The following is a 17,374-nucleotide window of genomic DNA, read 5'->3' as shown; positions in this document are numbered from 1 at the left end:
GTGTAAGTAACCTCCTGAACTTCTAACACCTGTAGGCCAGGAATGCGATGGAATGCTCTCCACTTGCCTGCTGGTCCAACAAGACTCAAAGTTGCTACTCCCTCTGTGGCTGGTACACCCTGCCTGTAGTGTGTCGCACAGAACAGGGATGCATTGCAGCAACCTGCCTTTGAGAGCACCTTACAAACCCACAACCTCCAACCTCTGGAAGGTCAGGAGCAGCAGAAGATGGGAAGGGGGGGCGGGGGGAGAAGAGAACCTACCACATCCGTTCGATGACACATTGTGAGACTTGGCTGTGAATCAGTCATTATTCTCAGCCATTGGATCAAACCCTCCCTGACAGCACACATTCGCCACAGGAACTGCAGCAGTCCAAAGCACGGTAGCACAGTGGTTAGCACTGTTGCTTCACAGCTCCAGGGTTCTACTCCCAGTTTGGGTCACTGTCTGTACGGAGTCTGCACGTTCTCCCCGTGTCTGCGTGGGTTTCCTCCGGGCGCTCCGGTTTCCTCCCACAAGTCCCGAAAGACGTGCTGTTAGGTGAATTGGACATTCTGAATTCTCCCTCGGTGTACCCGAACAGGCGCCGGAATGTGGCGACTAGGGGATTTTCACAGTAACGTCATTGCAGTGTTAATGGAAGCCAATTTGTGACAATAAAGTGTACTAATTAAGAAAAGAAAAAGAGCGTTCACAACCACTTCATTAACTAGAAAATGAGAAACGTCCAATTTTCTTTTGGTTATGAACTGTGGGACAGTACTGAGAATCGCTGAAATAGTTTGAGAAAATGAAGAAAAACAATTTATTGTTTTAGCAAAGAGGTAATGAGTTACAGACAACTTTTGAATAGAATGGTCAATACTATTTATGTCGCATATTATTTTTGGTTCCAAATGAATGCATTATTTACACTGAACAACAGAACAAACAGGATTGAGCAGATGAAGCTGCGGTGTTCTGAAGGTATAATCTGTGTACCAACAGCTTGCAATTTTGTAAAGACTGGAATATAGATGTTTATTTTTTTAAAAACCCATTAAGCAACTTGCTCAACAGTAAATGTCCAAGTTGGATGACTACTTTAGGACCACAGCCTAGAATTTACAGTCCATTAAAATACAATCTTTCTCTTTCCATCCCCATCCCACGGATCACTGGACTCAAGGTTACAGTGGCAGGAGTTCCTTGAGCTTATCCTTCGTCGGGCTGGACAGCGATTCGGGAAAACGCACGTGAAATTCGATCACCAAATCACCGCGCCGGTCCGGCTGTTTTGGCAGTGGCAGTCCTTCTGACGCTATCCTTCTCTGGGAGCCTGGCTGAATGACATCCTTGAAAGCCATCATGTGGGTTTTCTTATCCAGGGTCGGTATAGATAATGTGCAGCCGCATAGTGCCTAGACAACCAAGAGGAATATTCGGGTTAGTAAAGTGACGGCAGCTACCTGGCTTCCGTCAAGGGTATGACACATCAACAGCCTCCCAACAATCTATTGAGACAACATAGTAAGACATCGCAAGTTGCCAAGACAGAAAGCTGACAGTTACCCAGATATGGCAGCACAGTGGTTAGCACTGCTGCTTCACAGCGCCAGGGTCCAGGGTTCAATTCCAGCCTTGGGTGACTGTGTGTGGAGTCTGCACGTTCTCCCAGTGTCTGCATGGGTTTCCTCCGGGTGCTCCGGTTTCCCCGCCAAAGTTGTGCAGGTTAGGTGGATAGAATTTCCCCTCGTGTCCCCAAAAGGTCAGGTGAGGTTACGGGGATAGGGTGTGGGGTGCTGTTTCAGAGGGTCGGTGCAGACTCGATGGGCCGAATAGCCTTCTGTTGCACTGTAGGGATTCTATGATAACTCAGATGTTAGGGCATACGATCAGAGAGGTGGGTTGCAAGGGACATCTTCAAGCAGGCTGTGGTAGAGGCAGGCAGGTTCGGGGGGGGGAAGAGAGAGAGAGAGAGAGAGAGAGAGAGAGAGAGAGAGAGAGAGAGAGAGAGAGAGAGAGAGAGAGAGAAGAAGGAGGAGGACGCTTCAAGAGCTTAGGAGGTAGGCAGCTGAGGACACGGCCGCTAGTGATCCAACAATGAAAGTCAGTGTTGCCCAAAAGGTCAAAATTGGAAGAAAACAGCGATCGGAGAGAGCTAGAGGGCTGGAGAAGGTGGGGAAAGGACAAGCATTCTAAAACCAATTTGTTTCAAAACAAAATTGAAGAATAATTCAGCACATCAGAGATGATTCCATCCATCATGCCTCAAACCAGCTGCCTGACACAGCTGTCCAAGTAGACCCGGAGCCTCTGCTCCTTCCCCATAGCCCAATCAATGCTCAATATTTACCCAATTCCCTTTTTGCAAGTTACCATCGAATCTGCCTCCACCCTCCTTTCAAGCAGTACGTTCCAGATCATAACACGCGGCATTAAAATATATTGCCACCTGCCCACGTTTATTTTGCCCCTCGGATTAACCCCCCTCTCGCCAGTGGGAACAAACAAGTTCATCCTTTTCTTACCAGAGTCAAAAGTCCTTTGTTGTGAACACCTCAATTACATCTCCCCTTCGCCTGCGCTGAGCAGTTCCACTGGAATCTCACAAACATGGGAACCATCCCCTCCGCACCCCCGACACACTCCTGATGGCAACACCACACATATTATAGATTTAAAAAAAGGGGGAGCAGGTACCTCTCGGAGGCTGATCTTCGCCTGATAGAGGATATCGGACCCGTTCCTTTTGAAGACTGGGTGTGGCTTGTCCTTTAGCACGAAGATAATATCCGCGGGAATGTTGTTGGCAGTTTCGTCCCCTTCCTTTGGGAAGGTGATCTTTGTCCCCTCCTTCCAACCCTTCTTGATCTCGATGGCGAGAATGGTGTCCTCCTGCCGTGACGTGTGCCGGTCAGGGTTTAGCCGCTTCCGCCGGATCTTCATCTTCTTGGTGCAGCCGCTAAAGACCTCCTCCAGGGAGACCTTCAGGTCGTGGGTGACGGGCGGGTCCTGCTTCCTGGCGGCCCCCCGCGTTCGGTGAAACCCCGACATGTTGCCCATGTTGCCCATACCACCCATGCCTCCCATTCCACCCATGTTGAATCCGCTGAAGGAGCTCAGGGGATCGTCGTCGATATCCATGTCTTCCTCACCGTTCCTTTGCCCGAAGAATATGTCGAATGGGTTCCTCCCGCCAAAAAACTCTGCAAAGACTGCATGGGGGTCCCCGTGGAATGTGTACTGGAAATTGGGGCCATTGGGGCCTGCAGATCCACCTCCTTTCAACCCTAAAACAGAAAAGGGGGGGTGGGGTGGAAATTGAAGATTTGTTTAACAACCAGAATCGACACAACAGTGATATTCTCATGCTATCGAGATGGTGAATTCACCGAATTCATTCAACACAGGTCAACAGTATGTCCAAATGCAGAGTCGGTGGTGGTAGTGGGGGAGGGGCGCGCGCTTTGGAAAATGCAAAGTTGATCAATTGCCACGGACTGCATATCGAGTTCAGCAATTGCTGCCCACAGAAAACCACCAATAAAAGAAAAACGGCCCGAGGGACATCACAGGAAGCAAATACTGACAGTGACCCAAGGAGATCTGGGTGGCTGAAAGCTTGGATTAACGTGCAGGTTTTAAAGCACGTCTTAACACAGTTCCAATGAGTGACAGAGGTTTAGGGAGTGAATTCCGCAACTCGGGGCCGAGACAGATGGAGACACACCCACCAACTGTGGGAAGAAAAGAAAAATCAGAGATGGGCAAGAGTGCAGGGGGTTGGAGGAACACGCAAGAGTTCTTGGAAGATTGCAAGGCTGAAGGAGTAACGCAGAGATAGGGGGAAGGTGTGGCTGCGAAGGGATTTGAGCACAGGGGTGAGACTTCAAAACGAGAAGTGCCGGACTGGGGAGCCAATGTAGATAGCAAGCACAAGGGTGCATGGTGAGCAGTGTTCCAGAGGCAGATCAGGGTTATGAAAGGTGGAGAGAACATTGGGATAATCAAGTCCGGGAGGTAACAAAGGCAAGGCTGGAGAACACAGAACACTTCCAGTATTTTATCTCTGCAATTACTAAAATTTAATAAAACGAAGATAGATAACCTGTGGCTTAGAGTAGATACTAGACTGGAGAGCAGTGTGTCTGCCCTGAGCTTTGGTCAAGATGGCTCATGTGTACGCAGAAGTCCCGGGACTAAGTTAAATTGCCAATCATTTGTAATTACTGCTTGAACACACCAAAACTCGGATTTCTTATTGTAAAATTAACCATAATTGAGCATTAAGAAAAACTCTAAGCCACACAAACAGGGTAACCAGTGTATGAGATGATAGAGTGAAAAGGAGCGTGTTGTCTGGCCTTGAAGGACCCCCCGTTTAGATGGTGCTGCTGAACCTTTGGACTCAAAGTTACATCACAATAGTTAACAGATACGGCCACATTTAGTATCAGCTGGTGGTCAGGAATGTGATGGTAAAGATAGTGTAGATCCGATTATTGTCCTTCAATTTAGAATGTGTTTCAGACGGTACCCATTGTCTTTCCCTACCCTCCTCTTTGGGCGAGGGGGTCTTGTTGAAACATAGCTCCAGAAGCAACAACCAGCTACTCATTTCTTCCTTGTTGGCCTAGCCAAGCTATTCGACCAGGGGACACCGTCACTCAATGTCCAGAAGCACTTTCCAGCGTGTATACAATACAGCACATCACCACATCAAGTAAAGCTAGGCTGTTCAGGGGCGACATCAGGGCTTCACACAAAAAGGGAAATTTTGTGTGGGGTGGGGGGGCGGGGAGAATGGGGCCAATTGGAGGGGAAAAAAAATCACAGTTGAGTAAGAAATTTATGTTCAGGATATAAAACCAAAGCAGATAAATGGAGTCCAGATACAGATCAACCACGATTGAAGTGAATGGCAGAATGGGCTCGAGGGGCTGAATACTCTTTTCTCCCATCTTCCCTAGTAGTTGCTATTAGCGCCACCGCTGTATCAGGTCAGGCAGTGCTCACTGAACAGGCACAGGGACCACATTCTCACACGGCTGCTCCCTACTGCACAGTAACAATGTCAGAGCTCGAGTGAAACACAACTTCCCACCCAGGGAGACGGATTAGGATAAGGAATATTACTGTGGGCGGGGAGGGGAGCTATTCACACACTCAGCTGCTGTGGCCCAGAACCTTCCCTGAAACAAGGAAATAGCTTCTTTTTGTTTCCAAGTGCTGACCAGCCTGGGCAAACTGATTCATCAGCATCCATCAATGAAAAGAAAGGCCTTTCAGAGAGAGGCTGATGGGGACAGAGCCAATGAATAACTCACTCAACAGCTGAGTGGTCAGAAGTAACACTTGTGATGCCAGAACGTCAGAGAGCAGGAACGTTGAAGGTTTGACTTCAGGTCAACTGGTCAAGCTAGCTGATCTCAGCCAGTGCGACATTCAGAGCTTTGGTTATGCCCATTCCGGAGCTGGGAAAAGGGGTCAAAGAAAGAAACCGCATTTAAATAGGGACTTTCGCACCCTCGGGATATCCGGAAGTGCTCGAGAGCCGATGAAACACTCTCGCTGAAGGCACAGTGCCCAATAATGGAAAATTGGGGATGCCTAAAGGGCCAGAATTGGGAGGAACCCGGGATCACAGAGTTGTAGGCCAGAGGAGGTTACCGAGTTACGGATGAATTAGAACACAAAAGAATGAGAATTCCAAAAAATGATGCTTTGTTGGACCGGGAGTCAAATGCAGGTCAGTAAGGACAGAGGAGATAGATGAAATGACTGCTGGTTTCACAGCTCCCAATAATCTATCCAATCCAAGTATTGGCCGCTGTCTATGAACTAGAATGTCTCCTGATCAAACCCCAAGAAATGTTGTAGGTTCAAGTCTCAATTAAAGGGCAGCCATCTGCGATCCACAGTGGATCTCTTCAACCTGAAATGTATCAGATCCCTGATCACCAGCTGCTATTAAGCAATGTCATTTCTGCTCAGGCAGAAGATCCAGAAGTCTGAAGACCCGCACATCCTTGCATAGGAACAGCTTCTTCCCCACAGCTTCTAGACTCAACGACTCCCTCTCTGATAGATCTGTTCCCTGCTTGAACACTATTCACCACGCCCTATGCTGCTCTTGCTCATGTATTTGCTTTGTTTGGCCCCTTGTTCCGCACTGTAACCAATCACTTTGTCGATGTACTATTTGTCAATGTACTCTGTCGATTATTCTTTTTTTGTCTGCTGTGTACGTACTTGTGTACGTTCCCTTGGCCGCAGAAAAATATTTTTCATTGTACTTCGGTATATGTGACAATAAATCAAATCAATCGGTAACTAGTTCTAATGTAACTAGAGTCCAAATGGATCAGACAGCACCATACAAACTGGATCATTCAGGCCGCAATTAAATTCTTGCTTACCTTCCTCTCCAAATTGGTCATAGATTTCCCGTTTCTTGGGGTCACTCAGAACATCATAAGCCTCAGCAATTTCTTTGAATTTATCCTCTGCATCTGGAGATTTGTTCTTGTCAGGGTGGTATTTAAGGGCTAGCTTCCTATATGCCTTCTTGATATCTTCTTCCGCTGTTCCTTTATTAATGCCCAGGATTTTATAATAATCCTTCCCCATTTTCTACCTAAAATAAAAAAGAGAGTTAAGTTTGTCCTTCAGTCAAGGTTGGCGCTCAGCACTACAGTAACATCTCATCCACTTCACCCCTCCACCTAGACAGTCAAACAAAACGGGGTTCAGTTCCATATGCCAACTTGCTCCCGATCAATATAGCATTTTCATTATACGCAAGCAGAGATGGCGAGCGAGGTTAGGCAGGCCTCAACTACGGCTCGGTAGCAACCACACCTGAGTCAGTCGGTCATGGGTTCAATTCCCACTCGAGATCGGAGACATAACTGGACTGGTGCTCAAGTCCAGTCCAGATGTGCTGATCCCCTAGTCACCACACTCCGGCGCCTGTTCGGGTACACCGAGGGAGAATTCAGAACGTCCAATTCACCTAACAGCATGTCTTTCGGGATTGTGGGCGGAAACCGGAGCCCACGCAGACACGGGGAGAAATTGCACTCCCCACAGTGACCCAAGCCGGTAATCGAACCTGTGACCTGATGCTGTGAAGCAAGAGTGCTAACCACTGTGCTGCCTCAAGAGCTGGCCAATATTTAACCCTCACATTGCCGATTATGGGATTTTGTCGAGTGCAAACTGCCTCCACGTTTCCGACATTACAATAGTCACTACACTTCAAAACAACTTCAGCATTCTCAGGTGAACTGTAGTCTCTTGCTGTTGTCTCCGGTTCAACTCCGGTAATACAGGAATCAAATCTCGGAGCTTCCGGTCTGCCTGATTCAGCTCCAGCCCCAGCAATATGGATGGCACGGTAGCACAGTGGTTAGCGCAGTTGCTTCACAGCTCCAGGGTCCCAGGCTCGATTCCCCGCTTGGGTGACTGTGCGGAGTCAGCACGTTCTCCCAGTGTGTGCGTGGGTTTCCTCCGGGTGCTCCGGTTTCCTCCCACAGTCCAAAGATGCGGAGGTTAGGTGAATTAGCCATGCTAATTGCCCTTAGTGTCCAAAAAACAATGGTTTGGTGGGGTTACTGGGATAAGGTGGAGGTGTGGGCTTAGGTAGGGTGCTCCTTCCAAGGGCCGAAGCAGACCCAATGGGCCAAATGGTCTCTTTCTGCACTGTAAATTCTATGAATATATTGGGAAGGTGCAAGCTGTGATGGATAGGTGGTTAGGCCATGAAAAATTGCCCCTTAGTGTTGAGGGATGTACAGGTTAGGTTATATGGTTACAGGGATAGGGCGAGGTGGTCCGGGGGGACGACGACATGGGTAGAGTGCCCTTTCGAATGGTCTCATTTTGTACCTTAGGGATTCTATGATCCCCGACAAATAAAGCTCCATATCTACACTATTAGCCCCCATCATTCTAAAGACCTCAATTAAGTCAATCCCCACCCACTCCCAACTTCTGCCTACTAGAGCCCCAGCTTGTTCAAATCACTCCCAATAGCAAAAACCCACTCAGTTTTGATGTAATTCTTGCAAATCTTTTTGCAGTTTTTCCAGTTGCTCTTGCTCTCTATCGGATCACCATAGTTTCTATCCACCCCCCAACCACAACACAAACAATGCAACGGGAAAACTCCACAGGTCTGGCAGCATCTATGTAGAGGAAAAACATGAGTCCAGAGATCTGAAGAACACTCACGGCGCCGAGATCCCAGGTTCGAATCCCGGCTCTGTGTCACTGTCCGTGTGGAGTTTGCACATTCTCCCCGTGTTTGCGTGGGTTTCGCCCCCACAACCCAAAGATGTGCAGGGTAGGTGGATTGGCCACGCTAAATTGCCCCTTAATTGGAAAAAATGAATTGGGTACTCTCAATTTATTTTAAAAAAAGAAAAAAAGAACAGTTACACGGACTTGAAACCAACTATGTTTCTCCCTTCACAGACGTTTTTCCAGAATTCTGTTTTTAATTTCAGATTGCCAGATTTTATTTCAGTCTTCAAAACAGAGAGTTCAGGGTAAATGGAAAGCACAAACACCATACTGATCGGACAATAATCTTGCTCTCTTTAAACGTAGAAATCATAGAATCCCTGCAGATCATTCGGCCGATCGAGTCTGAGCAACCCTACAAAAGAGCACCCCACCTAGACCCGCTCCCTTGCCCTATCCCCGTAACCCCACCTAACCTGCACATCTTTGAACTGTGGGAGGAAACCGGAGCACCCGGGAGGAAACTCGCGCAGACACAGCGGAGAACGTGCAGACTCCGCACAGTCACCCAAGGCCGGAATTGAACCCGGTCCCTGGCCTGAGAGCAGCCATGCTAACGCCTGTGCCACCGTGCTGCCCTCCAACCATTCTAGAAATGCTCGAGTTGGACAGGGTAAACCACAAACACTAACTTTAATTCCACTCTGAAAACCTCCAGAAAGGAAACTGCTTTTGTCATCTGCCTATACACTGATAATTAAAAACTTGCCTCACTCCCCTCTGGTGGTTCACCAGGCAAGCTGTGGACTGGGTTTTTGGTTTTTTAAAAGCAGTCCTCTAAAATTAGTTGCTGCCTAGCTGCTAGTTCATAAAATAATCTATAATCACTCATACTGCCCGACAACCAGGCTCAGTAAACACCTTCCTGTTTATTTACTTTGTTCCCAATTCGTTAATTATTATTTCGGTCCGTGGACTCATAATCGGCATGTGCCTTTAAGCAGCAGATTAAATGTTGAAGCAGCCTGCTTGCCAGAATAACGTTCCCAGATTTTGAGAGGAGAAACCAGACTCCTCTGCACCGAGTGGATCTTAGGAACCAGCTTTGGAGAAAATTGGTTCGATGGGTTAACTGGCGACCGGTGGATTGGCCAGGGACAGTTCTGCCTGACAATGGTCAGTGATTGGTTCCTACGTGATGCGTTCCAAGAGAATTTAGCAGAATGTTTAGCCCTTGGAAGTGAAATAACTGCTCTATTGCTCTGAAAGCAGAAAATATCTGGCAAACCCTTTACTGTTAGCACTGCTGCCTCACGGCCTGGGTCACTGCCCATGTGGAGTTTGCACATTCTGCCCATGTCTGCATGGGTCTCACCCGCACAACCCAAAAGATGTGCAGGCTAGGTGGATTGGCCACACAAAATTGTCCCCGAATTGGGGGAAAAAACTAGTTTAAACAATGTCTCCAATTATCTACTCCCCAGAAATCATTGTCCTTTTACGCACAACCATGGTTGGAAATAAGAATGATCTCATTTTTGAGATGTCTTAATTACCCCTTCTGTAGCCACAATATCTGCCTGTCTTTTAAACCAGGATTTTTCTAAAAACATCACTGCAGCAGATATATACACACACTAACCCAGGATTATTGCACCATCGTCTCAATGATCGCCTCAATGTTACACACAAGAATTTAAAGAGTTAGTGCATGTTAATGGCCATAGGATAATTGCGTCAGGGTGTGTGTAAATGGCATTCAGGAAAACCAATGTTTAAGACTGGGTTGAGGTGAACAGAGAAAGAGGTTAAAGAGATGTGAAACGGCTAGGTGAATATCATTAGGAGCTGTGTATTTCCAGGGCAGAACACAGCCAACATGTACTGTTTCGGCTGAATGATCTGCTCTCGTGTTGTAACCTGTAATCATTCGGGGGTCAAGGTTCAGTGTTGCCTGTGCTAACTAAAAATGTATGTGTGTAAAAATCAGATGAAAGCAGTCTCTGGGGTTGTGGGTCAAAGGAAATTTAACTATCTGGTGTTCAGTAATTTACTATCTGATCTAATCTTATGGATCTGAATACCAGCGGTACTTGGGCCAGTCTAGGGAGTTCAGCAACCAACTTCTCCACCTGGCATTCTGACATCAAAAAGTCTTGCAGGCCACAAGTTCTTGGTAACGCGAAGAATTTATCATTTTTAAAATGCACCGCTAACTAATAGTGTCAGCAACTACAGCGCTGTTACTTCCCTTCTGCAGTCTGACACCCTTTCGGAGATTTAAGATGGAGCGTGCCAATATTTGCAAGAAACGCCCCACACAGAATGTTTGGAAACGGTCACCAAATACTTTGCATCCATCAGAGCACAAGGGTAAAACTCGCCATAGACGAAATACACGGACCTCTCAATTATTCACCAATTCAAATGATGCTCCAAAGTTAGTCAGCAAGTCAAATAATCAATGAACTATATGTCACTCCATCAGTGGGGTGCGGTGGTGTAGTTATTGTCGCTGGACTAGTCATCCAGAGACCCAGGGTAATGCTCTGGGGACCCAGGTTCGAATCCTGCCACGGCAGGTGGCGAAATTTGAATTCAATAAAAATCTGGAATTAAAATTCTGCCGATTGTCCTAAAAACCCATCTGGGGGTCACAGAAAAGGAAATCTGCCACCTGGTCTGGGCTACATGTGGCTCCAGGCCCACAGCAACGTGGTTGACTCTTGAAGCGTCCCTCAGATGGCCGAGCAAACCACTCGGTTCAAGGGCAATTAGGGATGGACAGTAAATGCTGGCTCCGCAAGGTCATTGCTTGTTTCGTCTGGTGTAAAGGCCCTTGCTGTCGATTCCCTTATTCCCCCTTTATTTTTGCTGTTATAATTTTAACCCACGGATGCTTAATGGACATGTACCTTGAAGTCAAAGCAGCAGGCGGAATGAAGAATTCAAAAAGTTGCAACACAGTATATGGTGCTAGCTCCAGAACTCGGACTCTGTGGCACCCGAGAGATGGGATGGGACCCGATTGGATTGGTTGGCTGGCAGCCAACGAATTGGCCAATAGGCTGCATTCTGCTCGGTAACAGATGGCGATTGGATAGTGCCCGAGCAGGATGATTTCCAGAGAGCCAAGGGAAACAGACTGGAGACCTGGTCACACAAACAAGGACCTGCTTTCTTCTCTCCCTCACGTTATCTCCAGAAATGCTGTGAGCCGCCGTATTTCTGAAACTGCAGAGATCTGAATGAATCTACAGTGACAACCATTACAGACTGGAAAGCAGAAATCTCGACCTGAAAGCCTGGTTTGAAGGACAGAAACAACCACCTGAAACAAAGACTCTTATCTTTTACTCTATTTTCACCCCACAAGTAGGCTTACATTAACACTGCAATGAAGTTCTGTGAAAATCCCCCAGTCGCGACACTCTGGGTACGCCTGTTCGGGTACGCAGAGGGAGAATTCAGAATGTCCAATTCACCTAACAAGCACGTCTTTCAGGATTTGTGGGAGAAAACCGGAGCACCCGGAGGAAACCCACGCAGACACGGGGAGAACGTGCAGACTCCGCATAGACAGTGACCCAAGCCGGAGCCGGGAATCAAACCTGGGACCCTGGCGCTGTGAAGCAACAGCAACTGTACTGCACGCATAATAGAAAGGGACATTAATTCGTACAAGTTTACCTACTTCAACAGGCAGATTATGAAACACCCTTTACCTCGAAACAAGAATTAGCTGAAACTTTGACAACAATTTATTGTGGAAAGAAGGTCAAACAGCGATTTGGACAAGACCACTCGAGGCTCAACACCGACCCGAACAATGCAACCTGGCACCCCATGCAGCACCCTACACATCCACTCCCTCCAGCACAAGAGAGGCTGCAGCAACACACCAAGGTTCCTCTTGAGAGTTAGTGCCAAACTCGCACCCACCCAAACCTGGTAGGACCATGGCACCACCAAGTTCCAATCCAAGTCACTCACCACCCTGACTTGGAAATATATCCGCCATTCCTTCACTGTCACCGGTCAAAATCATGGAACTCCCTCCCTAACAGCACAGTGGGTGTACCTACACCACCTGGACTTCAGCGGTTCAAGGTAACTCAGCACCACCTTCTCAAGGGGCAGTTAGGAATGGGCAGCGAAGGCTCCGCCTGCCAACGATGCTGCCAGCTTGAGAATAGACAACAACAAATAGAAGTCTGACCACACCAGTGAATAATTAATTTACACAGGCCGGAGGTTCCAGACTCCTGCACACCCCCAAGGCCTTTGTTCCTCAATTTCGCTGCAATGTCTTCAGCTGCATGGGCCCAAGGTTCTGGCTCCCCCCCACCGAAATCTTTCTCGCTGCTATTTCAAACCCACCTGTCCTGGTATATCCTCATGTAACGCAATGTCAAATATTATCTGATTACGTTCCTGTGGAGTACTGAGCCCCATGGGGCTTGTTACTCTGATAAAGGCACTATTTAAACAAGTTGTTGTTGTAGCATCAGAGGAAGGAAAAATAAAAATGTTTAATTCAATAAGGAAATGGGGTTTGGCTCCCGGTAGAATAGAATGCATGCACAGAAAGAGCCCAACTGCAGAGTTGTACTCAGCCTTCTAATTATAACCGGATAGGAAGGAATGTCTGGATGAGAAAAAGGACGGTTCAGCCCATCAACTTTCAGAAGCTACCCCGACTCTCTCATTGTTATCTACCTATATTGTCAGCATTTCAAATATCATCACCTTGATTGCCAAATCAAGCAAACTATATACATCAAGTGGATAAGATTTTCTGCTGAATTTCTGCTTCAAATTTGGAACATCTGGTTCAACATGTCACTTTCTGTCAGCTGTCTTTCAAACGAGTCACGGGGCTGTAAAAGATGGATGTCACTCTTTTGATTTTTTTTTTTGGAAAAGGGAAGTTCTTTCCCCGTCTCCTGGCCAATATCCATCCCTCAACTAATGTCTGTGCTGTAAGCAGTCTATGATTGTACAAAAACAGGATTGATAGGGAGGCGATGGTGGACACTGGGCTAATTAGTCCAGAGAACCAAAGTGAAATTTGAATTCAATAAAAGTCTGGAATTTTAAGTCTAATGAGGACCATGAAACCATTGACCATTGTCATAAATAAACCATCTGGTTCACGAATGTCCTTTAGCGAAGGGAATCATAGAATCTACAGTGCAGCAAAGAGTCCATTCGGCCCATTGAGTCTACACTGGCCCTTGAAAGAGCACCCTACTTAAGCCCACACCATCTTGATAACCCAGTAACCCCACCTAACCTTTGAACACTAAGAGCAATTTAGCATGGCCAATGCACCTAACCTGCACATCTTTGGAATGTGGGAGGAAACCGGAGCACCCGGAGGAAACCCACGCAGACACGGGGAGAAGATGCAGACTCCACGCAGACACGGGGAGAAGACGCAGACACGGGGAGAAGATGCAGACTCCACACAGACAGTCACGTGAGGCCAGATTGGACCACAGGACCCAGCTGTGAGGCAGCAGTGCTAACTACTGTGCTCCCGTGCCGCCACTATTGTCTTTTAGGGAAGGAAATCTGCCGTCCTTACCCGGTCTGGTCTACGTGTGACTCCAGACCCACAGCAATGTGGTTGACTCTAAAAGTACATTCAGTTCAAGGGCAAATAGGGATGGGCAACAAATGCTGACCCAGCCAGCAATGCGCCACATCCCATGAATGAATAGAAAGTCTATCTGAACATCATCACAGTTGTTTATTGGAGTTTAGCGTGCCCATATTGGTTGTCACTCTTCCTCCATTATGTGGAGATGCCGGCATTGGACTGGGGTGAGCACAGTAAGAAGTCTTACAACGCCAGGTTAAAGTCCAACAGGTTTGTTTCAAATCACTAGCTTCCGGAGCACTGCTCCTTCCTCAGGTGAAAGAAGAGGTAGGTTCCAGAAGGTAGGCTCTTCCTCTGTCAAAACAGAAGTATCTCTTTTGCTGTGAGGAGCTTTGGGACATCCAGAGGTTCTGAAAGTTGCTATATTTTCTTTCTGTGTCCCTCTCTCACCATCAGTTCATGGACTCTTCAATCCAGACCCATTATCCTGCATCACCAAGGATCATTGGCCGTGCTGGAAACTCATGAGCTACAACTGATGGATTGCACTGCTGTCGCAAAGCGCTGGGGACCCGGGCATAATTCTGGCCTTGGGTGGCTGTGTGGAGTTTGCACATTCTCCCCATGTCTGTGTGGGTTTCTTCCAAGTGCTCTGGTTTCCTCCCACAGTACAAAGGTGTGCAGATTAGTTGGATAGGCCAGGCTACATTGTCCTTTAGTGTGAAACGGTTAGGAACATAAGAATTAGGGCAGAAGTCGGCAATTCAGCCCTTTGAGCCTGCTCCACCATTTCAATCCGATCACGGCTGATCTCTTCCTGGTCTTAAATCCACCTCCCCACCTGTTCCCCATATCCCTTTAACCAGTGTTTTAAAATCAGAAATATATCGATCTATCTCCATTTTGAAACCAGATAGTCAACACGGTTTTGTGAAGGGGAGGTTGTGCCTCACAAACCTTATACAGTTCTTTGAGAAGGTGATCAAACAGGTGGATGAGGGTAAAGCAGTTGATGTGGTGTATATGGATTTCAGTAAAGCGTGTGAGAAGGTTCCCCACGGTAGGCTACTGCAGAAAATACGGAGGCATGGGATTCAGGGTGATTTAGCAGTTTGGATGAGAAACTGGCTAGCTGGAAGAAGACAAAGGGTGGTGGTTGATGGGAAGTGTTCAGACTGGAGTCCAGTTACTAGTGGTGTACCACAAGGATCTGTTTTGGGGCCACTGCTGTTTGTCATTTTTATAAATGACCTGGAGGAGGGCGTAGAAGGATGAGTGAGTAAATTTGCAGATGACACTAAAGTCGGTGGAGTTGTGGACAGTGCGGAAGGATGTTACAAGTTACAGAGGGACATAGATAAACTGCAGCGCTGGGATGAGGTGGCAAATGGAGTTTAATGCAGAAAAGTGTGAGGTGATGCATTTTGGAAGGAATAACAGGAAGACAGAGTACTGGGCTAATGGTAAGATTCTTGGCAGTGTGGATGAGCAGAGAGATCTCGGTGTCCATGTACATAGATCCCTGAAAGTTGCCACCCAGGTTGAGAGGGTTGTTAAGAAGGCGTACGGTGTGTTAGCTTTTATTGGTAGAGGGATTGAGTTTCGGAGCCATGAGGTCATGTTGCAGCTGTACAAAACTCTGGTGCGGCCGCATTTGGAGTATTGCGTGCAATTCTGGTCGCCGCATTATAGGAAGGATGTGGAAGCATTGGAAAGAGCGCAGAGGAGATTTACCAGAATGTTGCCTGGTATGGAGGGAAGATCTTATGAGGGAAGGCTGAGGGACTTGAGGCTGTTTTCATTAGAGAGAAGAAGGTTAAGAGGTGACTTAATTGAGGCATACAAGATGATCAGAGGATTGGATAGGGTGGACAGTGAGAGCCTTTTTCCTCGGATGGTGATGTCTAGCACGAGGGGACATAGCTTTAAATTGAGGGGAGATAGATATAGGACATATGTCAGAGGTAGGTTCTTTACTCAGAGTAGTAAGGAGGTGGAAAGCCCTGCCTGCAAACAGTACTGGACTCGCCAACACTAAGGGCATTCAAATGGTCATTGGATAGACGTATGGACGATAAGGGAATAGTGTAGATGGGGGACAGGACACAGCCGTGGGGGGGGGGGCGGGGGGGGGGGGCTGTTTAGCACAGGGCTAAATCGCTGGCTTTGAAAGCAGACCAAGACAGGCCAGCAGCACGGTTCAATTCCCGTAACAGCCTCCCCGAACAGGCTCTGGAATGTGGCGACTAGGGGCTTTTCACAGTAACTTCATTTGAAGCCTACTTGTGACAATAAGCGATTTTCATTCATTTTCAACAGGACACAGCCCAGGGACGACGACAAGACACAGCCCCCCGGGGGGGTGGGGGGGGGGGGGCGCACACAGACGCAGACGCCTGCGCACGCACACGCACGCACACACGCCCACCCTGCACGCACACCTCCTCTCCCTCTCACCCCCCACTCCCCTCCCCCCCCACTCCCCCTCCCCCCCCACTCCCCTCCCCCCCCCACTCCCCCTCACTCCCCCTCCCCCACTGCCCCCTTACCCCCTCACTGCCCCCTCCCCCCCACTGCCCCTTACCCCCTCCCTCACTGCCCCCTGCCCCCTCCACCCCTGCCCCTCCACCCCTACCCCCTCCCTCACTGCCCCTTGCCCCCTCCCTCACTGCCCTGCCTCCCCCTCCCCCCCTTCACCCCTGCCCCCTCCACCCCTACCCCCTCCCTCACTGCCCCCCTTGCCCCCTCCCTCACTGACCCCTGCCCCCCTCCTTCACTGACCCCTTACCCCCCTGCCCCCTCCCCCCCACTGCCCTCCCCTTCACTGCCGCCCTTACCCCCTCACTGCCCCTTCCCCCCCCTTCACTGCCCCCTTCCCCCTCCCCCTCCTTCCCTCTTCACTGCGCCCTTCCCCCCTCCTTCCCTCTTCACTGCCCCCTTCCCCCCCGCCTCCCTCATCACTGCCCCCTTCCCACCCTCCCTCACTGCCCCCTTCACCCCCTCCCTCCCTGCCCCCCTTCACCCTCCCCCCCTGCCCCCTTCCCCCCCTGCCCCCTTCCCCCCCTGCCCCCTTCCCCCCCTGCCCCTTCCCCCCCTGCCCCCTTCCCCCCTTCCCCCCTCCTCCCCTCCCTCACTGCCCCCTCCTCCCTCCCTCACTGCCCCCTCCTCCGCTACCCCGCTTCCCCCCCCGCCCCCCTCCATCACTGCCCCCTTCCCCCCTCCGTCACTGCCCCTTTCCCCCCACTGCCCCCTCCGTCACTGCACCCTTCCCCCCTGCCTCTTCCCCCCCCGCCCCCCTCCGTCACTGCCCCCTTCCCCCCTGCCCTCTTCCCCCCGCCCCCCTCCGTCACTGCCCCCTTCCCCCCTGCCCCCCGTCACTGCCCTCCCTTCCCTCCCCCCCCGTCACTGCCCCCCTTCCCCCTGCCCCCCTCCGTCACTGCCCCCTTCCGTCACTGCCACCCTCCATCACTGCCCACTTCCCCCCCTCCGTCACTGCCCCCTTCCCCCCCATGCCCCCCTCCGTCACTGCCCACCTTC

At 49.3% G+C, this 17,374-nt stretch overlaps 1 protein-coding gene across 4 annotated transcripts in view; it reads right to left on the bottom strand.

Moving 5' to 3' along the window:
- Nucleotides 1–784: 784 nt before the first annotated feature.
- LOC140403184 (dnaJ homolog subfamily B member 1-like) overlaps nt 785–17,374 on the bottom strand; it is a 17,138-nt gene continuing 548 nt past the window's right edge. For 3 of the 4 annotated variants that reach the window (XM_072490917.1, XM_072490916.1, XM_072490919.1), the window contains exons 2-4: nt 6,405–6,622; nt 2,686–3,275; nt 785–1,403 (exon numbers count right to left, since the gene is read on the bottom strand). In XM_072490917.1, coding sequence (XP_072347018.1) covers nt 1,173–1,403; nt 2,686–3,275; nt 6,405–6,615 — 1,032 coding nt within the window. In that variant the 5' untranslated portion in view covers nt 6,616–6,622 and the 3' untranslated portion in view covers nt 785–1,172. Of the gene's footprint in view, nt 1,404–2,685; nt 3,276–6,404; nt 6,623–11,147; nt 11,436–17,374 lie in introns of those variants that run through there. The other variant, XM_072490918.1, reaches the window with a different exon arrangement.

This window comes from Scyliorhinus torazame, chromosome 27 (genome assembly GCF_047496885.1).
Source record: "Scyliorhinus torazame isolate Kashiwa2021f chromosome 27, sScyTor2.1, whole genome shotgun sequence".
Taxonomy (NCBI): Eukaryota; Metazoa; Chordata; class Chondrichthyes; order Carcharhiniformes; family Scyliorhinidae; genus Scyliorhinus; species Scyliorhinus torazame.
This window is presented reverse-complemented; position numbering and strand designations above follow the sequence as displayed.